This window comes from Pipistrellus hanaki (genome assembly GCF_964339955.1).
Source record: "Pipistrellus hanaki genome assembly, chromosome: 6".
NCBI lineage: Eukaryota > Metazoa > Chordata > Mammalia > Chiroptera > Vespertilionidae > Pipistrellus > Pipistrellus hanaki.
Genome location: NC_140508.1, coordinates 36,610,550 through 36,628,099, shown reverse-complemented (window position 1 = coordinate 36,628,099; position 17,550 = coordinate 36,610,550). Strand labels below are relative to the sequence as shown.

Sequence of the window (17,550 nt, the reverse complement as noted above, 5' to 3'; positions counted from 1 at the left end):
GCTCCCTTCTCTTGTATGCCATTTAAGAAAATTTTGTATTGAGAAATGTCCATTTTGAAAAGTTCATATTGGAACAAGTACCAATATATCTACCATTCAGGTCATGAAATAGAATTTTGTCACTCCCCCTGTGTGTCGCATTGCCGGATTTTTCTGAAATATTCCTTTAAGCCCTTCTTGCTCTCATTTTCCTTACTTGCCACTCATGCCTGTCCAGATGGCCAGCAAAGTCGCTGAGCCTTGCGGTTCTTGGAAGGTTTAATGACTTTGCTAATGTTTTGTTACCTTTTTGATCTCCAGATTTCCTGGAGAGGAAATCTCTGGCTCTGGCTGCCGGTCTCGTTCCTTGCCTTAAATCGGAAAGGACTGGGGTGGGGTGGGCAGAGCGTAGGGCTTGTGGGGAGAGGACAGGGGATGGCACCGTGGCAGACATCCCCGCCCCAGCTCTGTTCGGCTCTCTGTGTGTGACCTTTGAATCACTTCTTTGCAAGCATGACTTTTGCTCCCTGTAAATTCAGGGTTGGACCACCTCATCATTTTAATGATTTATGTCCATTAAAAAAATAATAATAATTTGGCCCGTAAACTCTTTATGTAAAGTTAGGATCTCAAATTGTCTCCTGTGTTTAGATCTGCAGATATGTTTCATTTGCTCACAATAGTGTTTAGAAAGTATATGAGGGTGAATCAGAAGATATAAACTTCCAGTTATAAGATAAATAAGAATTGGAGATATAATATATAACATGATGACAAGTTAACACTGCTGTATGATGTATTTATAAGTTGCTAAGAGAGTAGATCCTAAAAATTCTCATTACAAGGAAAAAAAACAAATGTTTTTTATTTTATTTTTGTATTTATATGAGATCATGGAGGCTAACTAATCTTATTTATTTATTTATTTATTTATTTATTTTATTTAACATGAGTCCAGGTGATTTTAGAGTACATTTATTTATTTTTAATATATTTTTATTTATTTCAGAGAAGAAGAGGGGGGGGGAGGAGGAGAGAAATATCAATGACGAGAGAGAATCATTGATCGGCTGCCTCCTGCTTGCCCCACACTTGTGATCAAGCCTGCCACCTGGGCACATGCTCTGACTGGGAACCGAACCGTGACCTCCTGGTCTATAGGTTAATCATCAGCCACTGAGCCATGCCGGCCGGGCTTAACTAATTTTATTGTGGTCATTATTTTACAATATACGTAAGTCAAGTTATGCTATTTAGCTTAAAATTATATAATGCTGTATGTTAATTATATCTCAATAAAACTGAAAGAAAAAATTAAAAAGAATCTCAGTGGCTTCTAATGGGACATGCTCTTTAGAGTGCCATCAGCCCCGCAATCCCCATGGCTTAAGCTGCGCCTGCTTCACACTAAGTTGCCTGCCTGCCTGGCCTCTGAAGGCAAATGTAAAGTAAGTAAAAATAGTGCTGCTGTATCTAAAGTGAGCATGTGTGGCATGTGACAACCTGGATAGGCAGCCCCCTGCTTTCCCCCTCATCACGAGCGAGAGCCCACGGGTCACGGGGAGCGGAGTTTGCCAGCATCTGGCTTAGGCGGCCACCGAGGGTCCTCCAGTGACAGGTTTCCCTCTCCGGCTCAGTCTTTAGTAGGTCGCTCAGGAAATAAAGGGAGTGCTGGCCAAGGCCTCAGGCTTCAGGACTGTATCCAACCATCCCTACCTCTCTCTCCTGACTGGGGTCGTAATCTTATGATTGTTCAGCCTTTCAGACTCCCACTGGCATGCCATATGGAACAGTGAACCTGCTTCACGGTGTGAACCCGGGAGAGACCCCTGTCACCTGTACGGCAGGGATCGGGACCTTCATTGTGGAATTCGCCACCCTGAGCAGCCTCACCGGTGATCCTGTGTTTGAAGATGTGGCCAGAGTGGCCCTGATGCGTCTCTGGGAGAGCCGGTCGGATATTGGGCTGGTAGGTTGGCTACACCCTTCCTGTCTGAGTCAAGTTACCACCTTGGCCCCTGCTTACAAGGGTCAGGCCTCTGAGCAACAAGTTGGAATCCAGCCAAAGGCAACTTGAGGTGACCTCAGGAGTGGACCAGGACTTAGGCTCATGACACTGAAAGTAGACCAAGCATCCAATTCATATTTTAACACAGAGGGAAAGAGCATGAGAGAACATACTGTGTGGGGGGAAAGGACTGTGTGTTGAGCAATGACTTTCTGAATTTCTCCAATTGCTAAGGAGTGGGTTGTATGCTTCAAGCCCCTGACTCATTTGGTGACCTTAGATTGTCAGGTCTGAGAGATTATGAATGGCTATTCTATGAAAAAATGATTTCTAGTCAATTAAGTTTGGGAATTCTATATATAGATTTTTTTTTTTTTTTTTGGAGAGTCATGATGAACATGAGCAGGATAAAGGTTATTAAATCCTGTAATAAATAAATCTATTCAACTTGGCTTAACGTTTACCAAACCATTTGACCCCAGAGTTTCCCTTTCCTATCTAATACCTATTAACCCATGGAAACTTAACACACTTGTGTCAGTTGATCTTTAAGGTCAGTTTCAGCTCCTAAACTGGATAATCCAGTGAAATTTACAGTAATTGAGACAATGCTGTCCAGGAAATAGCATTAGGTTTAGTCAGAACTTGGTTTGATCCTAGACCTTGCTTCATCAAAACTGTCTGATCCTGAGCAAGTCACCCAACCTGTGTGATCCTCAGTTGCTTCGGCAGTGATGATGATGTATTAATACCTCCTTTGCTGAATTATTATAACTTATAGAGACTACTGACTGAAAGTGATTCAGGTAGAGGCACATTTTATGTAAAGTCTAGTTCTAAGTCAGCTTGGAAAGTAAAGCTTGCCCATCCAGCATGGCTCAGTGGTTGAGTGTTGATCTATAAAACAGGAGGTCAGAGTTCAGTTACAGTCAGGCCACATGCTCGGGTTGTGGGCTTGATCCCCAGTGGGGGGCATGCAGGAGGCAACTGATCAATGATTCTCTCTCATTGATATTTCTATCTCCTTTCCCCTTTCTCTCTGAAATCAATAAAAAAAAAAATTTTTTTTTTTTTTAAAGAAAAGTGAAACTCTGGTGAGGAATCCTTGAAAATCCCTTAAGAAGATGCCCCACTGAAAACCAATAGTAACTGTTAAGTCCAACACGGGCAGTTTTTTTCTGTAGTCCTGGTACCAGAGTGGATTCTGGATGCCCTGCTCATATCCTCCCAGCCCTTACCATTTTCATGTACACTGACCTGTCTTCCAACCACCATCATCTGTGTCTCTTTGCCTGCCACCTTTTTCTGGTGTCTGGATCCTGCTCTTTACAACTGGAAGTACCAGGACTTAATGCTAACCCTGGAGCAAATCAGTGAATAACACTGATGGGGATTTGTGGATAGTGACCCCAGTTCTCCACCCTTCAGGTGAAATATGCTGAGGCTCCTGCTCTATATTGATTCCCAGGTCTTCCTCTTGGGATTGAGCTCTAGTTCCCATGGTGGTAGCTTGCCTGATGGCACACCCTTTATGGGCTGTGTAACCTTCCCTACCTCCCTTTCCCCTTCCTCTGCTAGTGTTTTCAGGGACTCACCTTCAAAATCAGCTACTTTCAGCCTTCCTTGCTGAGGGTCTGTTTTCTGGGGAACCCAAACTAGCACAGAGCAGTTAGTATAATAGTTTCTTTGATTGAGTAACAGATGAAGTTATCAACCTCCACCAGGGTCTAAGTTACATGGACAATGCATTTCTGTTGGGGAGCACAAGAGACTTGGTTGGAAAGTTGTCAGGAGGACATTCTGATGAAAGAGAAATGTGTGGAAGGCCGCCTGCCCTGTTTATCGGAATTCTGACTTAGGGGAGGCTTAGGGGAGTGTTGAAGGTGGCACCCCTAATTATTCCTTGATCTTTCCAAACAAGCCTCTGCATATGCCGACCCCCAAGTGTTTACTGGAATCCTTATGCTTCATCCCTGGATGCCCTTGCCTAGAGTGCTGGAGGCTAATTCCAGCAGGTCATAAATGCAAGAAGTTCATCAAGAGGTTGGTGAACCTTGGGACTTCAGCAGGGCTGAAGATCTACATATTATTGCCTGCTGCCAGACAGCTGAGGACAGTTCCACCAACCTGATCATCTTTTATGTTTACCAAACCTTACCTTTGATATGTATATCTGCTTTGCTTTAGGGGAAAAAATGTGCTAATAAAAAGCTAGGGGTCTAGACATTCGGGGAGCTTAATCACTAGAACTGAATTTCCATCTGGCGTTCCCCCATGCCTACCAAATTCATATTTCTTCTCTAGTCTCTTCATTCATTTATGCACAGCCCCTCCAGATTCCTTGAACCCTAGCAGATGCTGAGAAAGACCCTGGCACTAGAGGACAATGTAAACATGTGTCTTCCCAAGATGACTCACCCTACTGATTGTATCTAAAGATAAGAATTCCAGTGAATGCCTAATGAGGCAGGCAGTAGAGGCTTCTCTGGCTACTAAAGCCAGGGGCCCCTTAGCCTTCTCTTGCAGTCATAGTAATCTTTTCTTCTGTTGTTCAAAGGCTGCTGGGGAGCCCCAGAATATTTCTTCATTTAAATGTTTTAGATTTTATTTTAAAGTGGTTTTACGAGCCACATGGTGTACAAGTCAAAGGATACAAAAAAGGTACCCAGTGATACCTGTGAAGTCTCTGAATCCTGCCCCCAGCTTCCCCTTTCCCCTCCTTACAAGCAGCCACTCCTCTGGTTTCTTGGTTGTACTCCCTGAGTTGACTTATGGAAATATGTAAAGTATGTCTTGTGTATTTAGACACTGTAAACACGTGCAGAGTTCTGAGAAATCTGAGTCAGATTGTGGGAAAAGCAAGTTCTTATCTCCCAGCTCACACTTACTCTAGAAAGGACATAGACCTCCAAATCATTGTTATTTTTCCTGGTTTGCCCAGTGTGGATATTAAGTCCTCATAAATATGCATGACATGCATCGCCACAGATAGGAAGGAAAGCTGGCCATGGCCCGGCCTTGCCCTTGCATCTCACTAGGCAGTAAGGGATGTGGGAGATGCTTGTTTTGTTTGGGCCCCTCTCTTGATACTCTGTCTCTCTCCTAGGTTGGCAACCACATTGACGTGCTCACTGGCAAGTGGGTGGCCCAGGACGCAGGCATCGGGGCTGGTGTGGACTCCTACTTTGAGTACCTGGTGAAAGGAGCCATCCTGCTGCAGGATAAGAAGCTCATGGCTATGTTCCTAGGTAAAGGCAGGACAAGGGGGCTTTCCCCGTGATTGTTCCTATTGACATGTGGTTTATTTATGAACCTTCAGTTGCTCCCAATCGCCTAGAAAATCAGTTCTGAATATCTCAGTCCGCATTCAAAGCCGTCGTGGATGTTCACTGTCCACACCTCTTTTCACCTTCTCGCCGAGAGCCAGCCTTCTCTGTGTATAGCCCTAGAGATCTTATTGCTTGGCCATTGCACATGTGTTTCCTTTGCCTTTTTTCCTGTCTTCATGTGCCAAAATTCTGTTTACCCTTCACGGCCCAGCTTGAATGTCACCTTGCCAGGAAGTAGCTTAATCCTTCCTCGGAATTTATGGCCTTCAGTCTCTTACAGTCAACTGTCATCCATAGTTCTAGAATCCATGCCATATTCATCTTTGTATTTCCCACAATGCACGAGGTAGGGCATAGATTATTGCCTGTTGAATACAAACATTTTACCCTCCAGGCTCTTAGACACTACTAATAATGATATTGAGGAATTGTTGAGCAGCTAATAATTGTTACTCTAGCTACCATTAATTTGTTCAGCAAATATGTTAGTACCATTGATAGGTCAAGCACTGAACATAGACTATTTTATTCATTCCTTACAACACTATTTGAGATTCTTATTTATTTGAATGTGTATTTAATGCTTCATTCATTCAGATAGTATTATGCACATTTGTTATGATTATCACCCTGGCCAGTGTGGCTCAGTTGGTTGAGTATCATCCCATGCACTAAAAGGTTGCCAGTCCAATTCCTGGTCAGGGCACATACTCAGGTTTCAGGTTCTGTTCCTGGTCGAATGCCTGTGGGAGGCAAATGATTGATGTTCCTCTCTCACAACAATGTTTCTCTTTCTTTCTCTCTCCCTCTGCCTTCCTCTTTCTCTCTAATATATATCAATACCAATACTATATACTATCTTAGTGTTGGGGATTCAGAAACGAATAAAAAAAAGGCCTGGCCCTTGGATTTACAATTTAGGGGGAGGTATAAATTAAAGCTCTCAGTAGAATGTAGGCTCCCTGAGGGCTGAGAGCTTTCTTAGCCTTGTTTGCCAGTTCTGGGTACCTGGCATGGAGTAGGCGCTAAGTGAATATTGTTGGATGAACAACTGACTGAACAACCCTATGAGGCATATAACATTACTCTCCCTACTTTACAGATAATGATCCTGAGGCTTCAGAGGGAAAAACTTTCCTAAAGTCACAGCTAGCAAGTGGTAAAGCTGGAGCTAGAATTTGAGCCTGGAAGTTTGACTCCGGGCCCCATGCTTCTTCCTCTCTGCCTCATTGCACCCTAGCCTGCTTTGAGGCTAGCCCATCATATATAATTCTTCAAAAGTTTTAAGTCCATGCTTCTGTTGCCAAGGGCTGCCTCTTGTCTCCGTAATCACTGACATATCCATTATTCCGTCTCCACTGCAGAATACAACAAAGCCATTCGGAATTATACCCGCTTTGATGACTGGTACCTGTGGGTGCAGATGTACAAGGGGACTGTGTCCATGCCGGTCTTCCAGTCCTTGGAGGCCTACTGGCCTGGTCTTCAGGTAGGAATGATCAGAGAGGGTGGTCATTTTCCTATGTAACTGGCAAAGCAAGCTCATGCTGATGTAAGAGTCAAAGAAGATAGTTTAGTTGCCTGCGTACTTTTTTTTTTTGGAGGGATGGCTTGGGAATGGAAGAGAGACAGGGAATTGGATAGATTTAAGATTCTGTCTCGCTGAATTTTTCAAGAGGAGCTTTAAGGTGTCAGGAACCTAACTTCCAGGGTGCTGTGGATTGACGTTAATAAAAGCTGGAGAGTATCTTTCCAGGCTGGGCAGTAACAGACATTGACAACAGCTGTTTCTCCACTGGGCATTTCTGTCAAACCTCATTCTTGACAGCGGGCCTGAGAAAGATTGTGAAAACAGCTGGGACTGCTGTGTCGCCATCATTTTCTTGTTCTATTACACAGTCTGAGATTTGTAGCTGGAAGGGATTTTAGAGCCCATCTAATTAACCTCCTAGGTGTACCAAAATATTTTTATAAATTAGTGTTTGTTTTTTTAACTTAAAGAAATGGTAATAACATGCATGTAGTGGTAAATTTGAAAAGCGCAATAGGGAATATCTTGTAAAGTAAGTTTTAAGCCCCCACCTTCTCTCTCTAACCCAGCCCTTATTATCTGTTTTCTATTTATTTTTCCAGAAATCCATATCCATAGTATATAAATATTTATATTCCTTTTTTTTTCTTTCTATATATGGGACATATACATATTCTTTTTTCACTAATTATATCTCAGAGATCATCCTTTATTGGTACCACATATTTAGTTCTACCTTTTTTTGCTGTTGTTGTTAATCCTCACCTGAGGATATTTTTTTCCATTGATATTTAGATACAGTGGAAGAGAGGAACGGGGAGGGAGAGAAACATCAATGTGTGAGAGACACGTCAATTGGTTGCCCCCCAAACTTGCAACCCAAGCATGTCCCCTTTACCGGGAATCGAACCCTTAGCCTTTTGGTGTGTATGCCAATGCTTCAAAAGTGAGCCATTATGGCCAAGGCTAAGTTTTATCTTTTTGAAACAGCTGCATATATTCCATTGAATAGGGACACTATAATTTATTTAACTAGTCCCCCATTATGTACTTTTAGCCATATTAAACAGATGGGACAACAGGCTCAGAGAGAACTTATCTGTATATATAAAAGGCTAATATGCAATGTGTCCCCTTGGGAGTTTGACCAGGAGATTGGGGGTTCGATTGCTCACTATGACGTGTGCTGACCACCAGGGGGTGGTGCGGAACGAAGGAAGGTCCTGTTCAGCCCTGATCACTGGCCAGGACAAGGGGCCCTACCTGTGCATGAATTTTGTGCACTGGGCCTCTAGCTGGTAATATTAAATATTGGCCAGTTATCCTTGGATCTTCAAATTTTATTGCTTAAGTGCCCCTCTAGAAGAATTTTGAAAAACTAAAGTGCCCCTTAGATATTTTTTATCTTATGTGTTTGAATAGTTGTATACCATACCTTTTTCTCCTTGAACTCGTATTTCCACTCTAGGCCCCAAAAGAATTTAATCCTAATTATTACAATTATTACATAAATTTTATTGATACTCTATCATATCTCTCTGTAACAAAATTTGAATATAATACATAGAAACTAAAAACATTAAAAAATTCCCTGTGACCATAGGCTTTGAGTATTCAATTTGTTTTCTTCTGGATTTAGTTATTATTAATTTATAAATGATTAAAATTGCATTAATAGCTTACAATATTTTGACAAATAATTATAAAACCTAAAAGCAATTTTATTAGAAATGTGTCTCTTAATGAGTTTTTGGGGCTCTCTTATTTTTAAGTAGTACATAATCTTTATGAAAAAATGATTTATGTGTCAGGCGCTTTACTCAGAATCATCACAACATACTGAGCTAAGTATTGTCTCACATATGAAGACAGGAGGCTTAGAGATATTAAATTTGTTTATTCACTTACTCATCAAATATTTGAATGCCCTCTGTGTTCCAGGCCCCTTAATGAAGTTTATGGGGCGAGACACAAAAACAAAACAAAACATGTAAAACAGATAAATAGATAAAATAATAAATTGCAAATGAAGGAAACAAATTAGAGGCTAAAATAGAATATTGGATGGGGACCAACTTTAGATAAGAAAGCCTCTCAGATGTGATGATATTAGAGCCTGAAAGAATTAAATCCTTGAAGAACTTGGGGCGGGGAACGTTGTTCCAGGGGGAGGAAATATCGTGTGTGAAGGTCCTGAGGCAGGAAAGAGTTGGGTGTTTATCAGGAACAAAGAAAAGCAATGGGGCCACAGTCTAGGGGAGGAAAAGATCACTGGATGGAAGGTCAGCAGTGACCTGACTGCAGGGCCTTAAGGACCACGGTGCGTCACCTCAGTTCTCCGCTGCGCCTGTGGGAAGCCCCGAGGTCTGGCGTGTGCGGTAAGGGCTGCTCTGGCTGCCTTGGGGGCAGGGGGAGGGAAAGGGCAAGGGCACAAGTGCTGGGAGGAGGCTTTTGAGGTCATCACAGTCTGGTCTGCTGGTGACCAGACTAAGTGGTGGCTCCAGAGATAAAGAGAAAGATCTTGATGTTTTGGGAGATGGAATTGGCAGGAATTGCTGACGGAATGGATGTGGGGTGAGGCTAAGGAGGAGTCAAGGACAACCGTCTGGTTCCTGGCTGGAGTAACTCAGTAGACGCTGGTGCCATTAACTAGACAGAAAAGATGCAGGAGTAGAAAAACAACTTTGTGGAAAAGTGAGGGAACCAAGATCTTGCTTGGGAAAAGTCAAGTTTGTCCTATCCCTGAGATATCCAGTGGAGACCTCAGGAAGGTCAGCTGGCCCAGGCAGCGTGACTCAGTGGCTGAGCATCTATCTATGAACCAGGAGGTCATGGTTCAATTCCCAGTCAGGGCACAGGCCTGGATTTTGGGCTTGATCCCCAGTGGGAGGCGTGCAGGAGGCAGCCAATCAATGATTTTTCTCGCATCATAGATGTTTCTATCTCTCTCCCCCTCTACTTTCCTCTCTGAAATCAATTAAAATATGTATATATATGTATGTATATAATTTCAAAAATTGTATATATATTTTAAAAGGTCAGCTGTTTACCTGTGAGCTTATGTGAATATTAACAGCTGCTTAGTAACAGCTAGTAAAATTACAAATGCATGTATTCTCTGATCCAGCAATCCTAATTCTGGAAGTTTATTTTACAGATACACTTTGTTTTTGTTTTAAATTGATACAGGTATTGAAACTTCTTTTTTAAAAAAAATATATTTCATTGATTTTTTTACAGAGAGGAAGAGAGAGGGACAGAGAGCTAGAACCATCAATGAGAGAGAAACATTGACAAGCTGCCTCCTGCACACCCCCCACTGGGGATGTGCCCGCAACCAAGGTACATGCCCTTGACCGGAATCGAACCTGGGACTTTTCAGTCTGCAGGCCGACGCTCTATCCACTGAGACAAACCGGTTTCGGCCAGATACACTTTGTATAAGTTTGAGGTGACATATGCTCAGAGTTATTTATTGCAGCGTTGATATAGCAAAAGATTAGAACCAAGTCAACTGCTTATTCATAAGGAGCTAATTAAATTATGGTCCAAACAGTGGAATTCTATGCAATAGGAGGAGGGAGCTCTTTATGTACTTAGTGGAAAAGATCAAGATATATTGTTAAATGAATAAAGGGAACTGCAGAACAATCTGATCAGCTATATTAAATGTGGGGGAAATAATATATACTCACACATATTTGCTTATGTTTACAGACTGATACAAAATGGTTATATGCTGGGGTGTAGGATGGGACTTACCTACTTAAAAACTGTTCAGTCCAGCATTGACTTAGCACATAGTGGCAGTCAGGGTCTTTGTGTACAACCTCCGTCCCTCCCCACAATGTGTGAGATACATTACATTGTGTATCTTACAGATTAGGCTCAGAGAGGGTATCTGGTCGGCGTGAGTAAATGGCCAGCCCGGGGTTTGACCGCAGGCCTTTGTGGCTCTAAAACTGTTACTTTCCTTTTCCCTGACGTGGTGGGGTGTTATACCTGGTGGCTGTCTCCTGCAGAGTCTCATCGGGGACATTGACAACGCCATGAGGACCTTCCTGAACTACTACACCGTGTGGAAGCAGTTTGGGGGGCTCCCCGAGTTCTACAACATTCCCCAGGGGTACACCGTGGAGAAGCGCGAGGGCTACCCACTCCGGCCGGGTGAGCAGCGTCTCTGGCCGTCGGGCTGGGCTCTCGGCCCCATGTCCTCGTGTCTTCAGAAGCTAACGTGCCTCCGAGTCTTCACAAGACCTTTTCCCCCTCGGTGCCCCCCATCTGATGCTTCCAGTGGCTCTGGGTGGTTTTCTTGCTAGGAACCATTTATCCTCATCTTTTTGCATAAGAGGACTGAGGCCCGGGGGTTTGAAATGGATTGCCCAAGGCTGTGAGTATAGGAGCGAGAACTGGAACCCAGGTTTCCTAACTACATCTTTTTTCTTTTCCTTTTTTTGTGTGGAAGTGAGCACTTTAATACCAATTCATTGAAAGTAACATTATTCATTAAGGAGTACTGTGTTAGTAGAAGAGTTATTTTCCATAACAGTTTTTAATTTTTGAGGCTATTTAGAATTTATTATGTTCCCTGTCCTAACTACATCTTAATGATCTTTCAAACCGGAGCAAGTGAGTGAGACGGAAAAAGCCCGGTTGACTCCTTTCGAGTTCCTGCCATCAAGATTTCAGAAGTGTAGGCCAACTTCCTTAAGTCAGTGGGTCAGATAAACGATAGTGCCATAGTAAGAAACGGAATGGACTTAGGTAAGAATGAATCATCTGGTCTCATCTACCGCCTCACTTGCAGCTCAGAAATTAAGATGAAGCCGAGAAGGAGAGGAAAATCCGATTCTCTGATTCACTGCAGGAAAATTCAACGTCACAAGGAGGAACAGGGAACAGGGGACAGAGGAAGGAAGCTTAGTCAGCACACATGGTCATCTCCACCCCAAAACCGGTTACCTGACCACTGTCCTGGACTTTTTGCACCTTCCCACTTGAATGCTCTTTAGCTATGCAACAGCCTTCTAGTGGCTTCTGCCTGCTCTGCCCTTCTCTACCCCGTTGGCTTTGTTGTGAGAGTTGTGGTGAGGGAACAGGAGTGGGAGTAACACAGCCAGTGGGAAGAGCAAATGAGCAGCTTTTGACTCCTTGGAGGCTGCTGTTCTTGGTATTTCTCATGCATATATTCACATGGCTTTTTTTAAAAAGAGGAAACTCTCAGAAGGTATCCTTTCCAGTGTTCTAGATAAAATGAAGTCAGTTTGGGGCTAAATATGAGTTTTTAGGGTTAGAGAGAACCTGAGAGGTCTTCTAGTTGAAATCCCCTGTGTGAAGTGGTGATATAGTCTTTGTGTGGTTACCGCCAGTGGCAGGGAGCTCACTACTTACAGAGGCAACCTGTTACCTCTGTAAGTAGTGAGTTAAGTCATTCCTCAGGAATCCAGGAATGACTTAACCCAATCATTCTTCCTACCACAAAGCATAGAAAATGGGAGATAGGGTACTACTCTAAAATTAGATTAGCCGGTGCCTTATGCTCTGGTACTTGTTTGTGTGTTTTTTTTGTTTTGTTTTTTTTTTTTTGTTTGTTTGTTTTGTTCTTTTAAATATATTTTATTGATTTTGTACAGAGAGGAAGGGAGAGAGATAGAGAGTTAGAAACATCGATGAGAGATAGACATCGATCAGCTGCCTCTTGCACACCCCCTACCAGGGATATGCCCACAACCAAGGTACATGCCCTTGACTGGAATCGAACCCGGGACCTTTCAGTCCCCAAGCCAACGCTCTATCCATTGAGCCAAACCGGTCTTGGCGTTATGCTCTGGTACTTGTATCTGATCAGCAGCTGTTGACACACAGAGCCTAGCCCTGTGGTCGGCAAACTGTGGCTCGCGAGCCACATGCGGCTTTTTGGCCCTTGAGTGTGGCTCTTCCACAAAATACCACGGCCTGGGCGAGTCTGTTTTGAAGAAGTGGCATCAGAAGAAGTTTAAGTTTTAAAAATTTGGCTCTCAAAAGAAATTTCAATCGTTGTACTGTTGGTATTTGGCTCTGTTGGCTAATGACCACTGGCCTAGCTTAAAGGCCTCTGGGGCAGTTCCCTCCCACTCCAAATTCAAATCTCACCTTTGAGCTGTCACCATCTTCTAGAGTCTAGACTCTAGAGAATTGGCTGCGTATGCAGGAAATTAAAGCAATTACTAGCGAATGTAGGCCCATGTGTGAGGGAGAGAAAGCCACTGCCTGGCCGGGAGCACTGGCCCAGCCAGCTGCTGGAAGCAGACGGGAAGACTTCCCAGAACAGCACTCTGGTTTCTTCCCTTGAACACACATAGTGTGTTCACCTACCAGTGGACACAGTCTGTCTTAAAATGAGCAGTTAGATTAGCGATTGTGGGGTAAAGGAGGGAAAAGGAGAATCTGAGGAGATAGGCAGAGATCTTTTCTCTGAAAAAAAAAAGAAAAGAGTTTGCAGTAATAAACCAGAAGAGAGGAAAGTGCTGATCAAGGAGGAAACAGGGAAGGCATAATCAGGAAGAGAGGTTGGTCTAGGAAGGAGAGCTTTCCTCTCTGAGAGAAGGCAGGTAAAGAAGTAGAACAATCCGCCGAATAGTAGTTTCCACCCACTGGCGCCACCCTAGAAGGCAAGGCTTGCATTTCCATAAAAGCTCTCCAGATATTTGAAAGCAATAAGCACATTTTCCTGGGTTTTCTTTCCTCCAGAACAATATTCTCATTTGGACCAACTCCAGTTGGTTAATTATTATCTTCAGATGGGGCCCATGTGTGAACATCCAATCCCAGTTGAATAGACTAGGGCAAGACTGTTGCCTTGTTCTGAGCATGGTGAACTGATGGCTGCATTCTCACGAGATTGAAGATTGGCTCTTGAGTATGTTGGCCTTTCTGTTTTGTTCCATCCCATCTCAGAAAGGGCCTTGTAATGATAAGCCCATGCTCTTTAAGTTTTAGGATCAGGTTGGGCTATGATGGGGGGCGGGGGGGAGGGAAGAAAAAAAAAAAGCACAAAAAATAATATAGTCACTTCATTAAGATAGAAATATTTCTCTTTCATGTTCTGGTCTTATCTATGGTTCTCAATGGTATCAGCAGCCCTAGCCCCACACCTGGCTGCTGGGAATGGTTGTTAGTCTTGGCAGCCATGGACTTGGCAGAAATTAGGGATTCTATTACTAAGGAAGGCGCCGGAGATACTGAGTAAGGCAACAGGCACTGGGCGAGAGGCAGCTGTCTCTGCCACTTCCTTTGTCCCAGAGACTGGCTGCCTGTTTCTTCCTTGGTCTGGTCTCCACTAAGCCTCAGGCTTCTGGGCCAATAAGCTCTGGAAACTCAGCGCTGAGTGAGTTCTCCCCGTTCCTCCCAGTGGGGGCCCGTAGACAAGGTATGGAGTGGGCCCGGGCCTTCCTCCATCAGCCGCTGGCTGAGAAGGGTTTGCATCGGATTTTGCAGAACTCATTGAGAGCGCCATGTACCTCTACCGTGCTACGGGGGATCCCACCCTCCTAGACCTTGGAAGGGATGCCGTGGAGTCCATTGAAAAAATCAGCAAGGTGGAATGTGGATTTGCAACAGTAAGTGTTTCCATGGTTTCAAGAACTGGGAAATGTCCCCCTGCTCTTAAAGATCCTCTCTAAGGGTGGAACGTCGGGAAAATTCGGAGGCCCGTATATTTAGATCCTTAATGAAACGACCTTACTAGTCTCACAGATATTTTATCGAATGTCTTTTCATAGGTCAGGCACTGTGCTAGGCTGAGGGTTATAGTGAAAAACAAAACAAAACACACACACACACACACACACAGACACACACACACACAGCCCTGGGTAACATTTTATAGGAAAACTATGAATGAGAGAGAAAGGAGGGAGACAGAAAGAAGGCCATTGTGGCTGGGCTGGAGTGAGCAAGAAGGAAGTGGGAGGAGGCCGTGTCCCAGAGGTGCCGGTAGGCCGCTTCCCGGATCGCGAAGGGCTTGTGTAAGCCCTGGGAGGAGTTCGGCCGTTGTTCTGCCGGGAATGGAAAGCCTTGGTAGGATTTACAGCGAAGCAGTGACACAGCCTGATTTTATTTTAGAAAGATCACTGTGGAGAATGCGCTGAAAGGGTCAAGAGTGAGAGCCATGTCACATCCTTAGAGGGCCCAGCAGGCAAGATGTAAATAGTCATGACAGACATTTCGAAACCAGATGTGTAAGAAAATAGTCTGGAAGAAAATTCACCAAAAAGCCTACAGAGGTTTTGTTTTTTGTTTTTTTTAGGATGAGGGATTAAAAACAAACAAACTGTCTTTTTCAAAATTGTATGTGATTGTATTCTATAAGCAGAACATAAGTACATATGTTTAAAAACAAGATATATATAGATACACACACACACACACACACACACACACACACACACACACACACATATATATATATATATATATATATATATATATATATATAGCGAGAGAGAGAGAGAGAGAGAGAGAGAGAGAGAGAGAGAGAGTAAAGCAATGGGTTTGTTTTAGTTTCCAGTGTGTTGTATCGTGTGAAAAGCCAAAGTGGATAAACCCATTGGGGCCTTTTAGGAATGCTTAACTTATTTCCACGAAAATGAAGCCCTTTGGAGGTCTTCCAAAGTGAATGATGTGAACAGGCATCTGACTGCTTGGCCTTTGTCAAACAGACAAGAGAATAATAATTCCTGGTACTTTAAGTTCGTATTTTAGTTACTTTTTTGTTGTTGTTGTTTAAAAAATGTATTACTAATTCCGAGAAGCTAGAAATAAATGTTTGCAGCAAGTAAACTTACTAACATCTATGGCATAAACTCAGTATGAAATTTTCTTTATAAGACTCCTAATTAGTTGTTTATAACAGCAAAAACCTGGTGGCCACTCTAATGCCATTAAGACGATTAGCTAAGTAACTGATGCTATGTTTCTACAGTGTCATTAAAGGGGATCATTAGATCTGTGTTTATAGTCACAAAAGGGTATGGTAAAGGAAATAGGAATTGTCAGGTCAGATAGGGATCAAGGAAGACCTTTCTGAAGAGGGAGCATTTGAGCGGAGGCTGGAAAGAAGTGGGGGAGCAGGCTGTGAGGATGTCTGAAGGAAGAGCACTCCAGATTGAAAGAACCTGGCCTGGGAGTGCGCTTGTTGGCTCACAGAACAGAAGGGCCTTGTGGCTGGACTTGCAAGAGCAAGGGACAGAGTGGCCAGGGTGGGGAGGGGCCAGACCAGCAAGGACCTGTTAGGCTCTGTCCTTTGCTTTTTAGTCTCTGTGAAATGAGGGATCAACTGGAGGTTTTCTGTGGATGAGTGATAGGTAAGACTTGTGACATAAATATACTTTAGAAGAGTAAGGATGGAAGCAGGAAGCCCAGTTGGAAGTTGTGGTGATAATTTGCCCACAGGCCCTCAGCTGTTTAGCGGCAGGCCAGGAATCCCAAACGGGGTCCCCTGACCCTTTCTGCTACACTGGAATGTTCTTCTGACTTCTTCTCCTCTCCCTCGTGGCAGATCAAGGATCTGCGAGACCACAAGCTTGACAACCGCATGGAGTCTTTCTTCCTGGCCGAGACTGTGAAATACCTCTACCTTCTGTTTGACCCAACCAACTTCATTCACAACAACGGCTCCACCTTCGATGCGGTGATCACCCCCTATGGGGAATGCATCCTGGGGGCCGGGGGCTACATCTTCAACACAGAAGCACACCCCATTGACCCTGCCGCCCTGCACTGCTGCCGGAGGCTGAAGGAAGAGCAGTGGGAAGTGGAGGGATTGATGAAGGAATTCTACTCTCTCAAACAGGGCAGATCAAGATTCCAGAAAACAACGAAGAGCTCAGGGCCATGGGAACCCCCAGCAAGGCCAGGAACATTCTCCTCACCCGAAAACCACGATGGAGTGAGGGAGAAGAAGCCTGCCAAGCGGAGAATCCCACTTCTCAGCTGCCCTAGTCAGCCCTTTACCTCGAAGTTGGCATTACTGGGACAGGTGTTTTTGGATTCCTCGTAACCACTGGATGATTTTCTTGTTGCGTTTTTGAAACTAGACTAGAATAATAAATCTGCTTTTAACTATCATGTGTTTCTATTTTACATATTGTGTTTCACAAGATTTCATTCAAAGAAAGAGTTCATGACTAAAAAAATAAATAAATAAAAATAAAAAATGGAGTTTATTTTTCTCATACAGTTGGAGAAACAATTAAACCTGAAGTCTCCTGGCTCCAAAGACCCCAGGGGTTGATAATTGAATCTCCCCTCCTCTCAAGGTTCCCCTTTCCTGGTATTGTTGCTGAGGGTGTTATTATAAGTGTATTCCTGCATTAGTTCTTGCCCCAGCATGTGCTTCTGTCCTTTAGTTCTGCCACCTCTCCATCTATCCTTCTATGCAACAGAGATTTACTGAGCACCGTTGTGTGCCAGCCTCAGCCCTACAGTTCAGCAGTGAACAAGGCAGAAAGTTTTTATTCTCATGGAGACTAAATTCTAGTGGAAAGAAATAAAGTAGAAATATATAAAATACCATCATGGTAAGTGCTACAAAGAAAATAGGATGCTGTGCTAGAAAATCATGGGCAGAGTTAATCTACCTTAGATAAGGTGGTTAAAGAAAGCCTCGGGAAGTGAGATTTTAAATCTTAATTATAGAAAATTTACAGTTAGCAAAAGTAGAG

At 43.5% G+C, this 17,550-nt stretch overlaps 1 protein-coding gene across 2 annotated transcripts in view; it reads left to right on the top strand.

Annotated features, from left to right (window-relative positions):
• The window catches only part of EDEM2 (ER degradation enhancing alpha-mannosidase like protein 2), a 33,714-nt gene extending 16,760 nt beyond the window's left edge, over nt 1–16,954 (top strand). Inside the window, exons 6-11 of one of the 2 annotated variants that reach the window (XM_084888612.1) lie at nt 1,737–1,948; nt 5,094–5,235; nt 6,681–6,805; nt 10,870–11,014; nt 14,324–14,445; nt 16,386–16,954. In XM_084888612.1, the coding sequence (XP_084744738.1) occupies nt 1,737–1,948; nt 5,094–5,235; nt 6,681–6,805; nt 10,870–11,014; nt 14,324–14,445; nt 16,386–16,886 (1,247 nt within the window). In that variant the 3' untranslated portion in view covers nt 16,887–16,954. The remainder of the gene's footprint in view (nt 1–1,736; nt 1,949–5,093; nt 5,236–6,680; nt 6,806–10,869; nt 11,015–14,323; nt 14,446–16,385) is intronic. The other variant, XM_084888613.1, reaches the window with a different exon arrangement.
• The last annotated feature ends 596 nt before the right edge of the window (nt 16,955–17,550 follow it).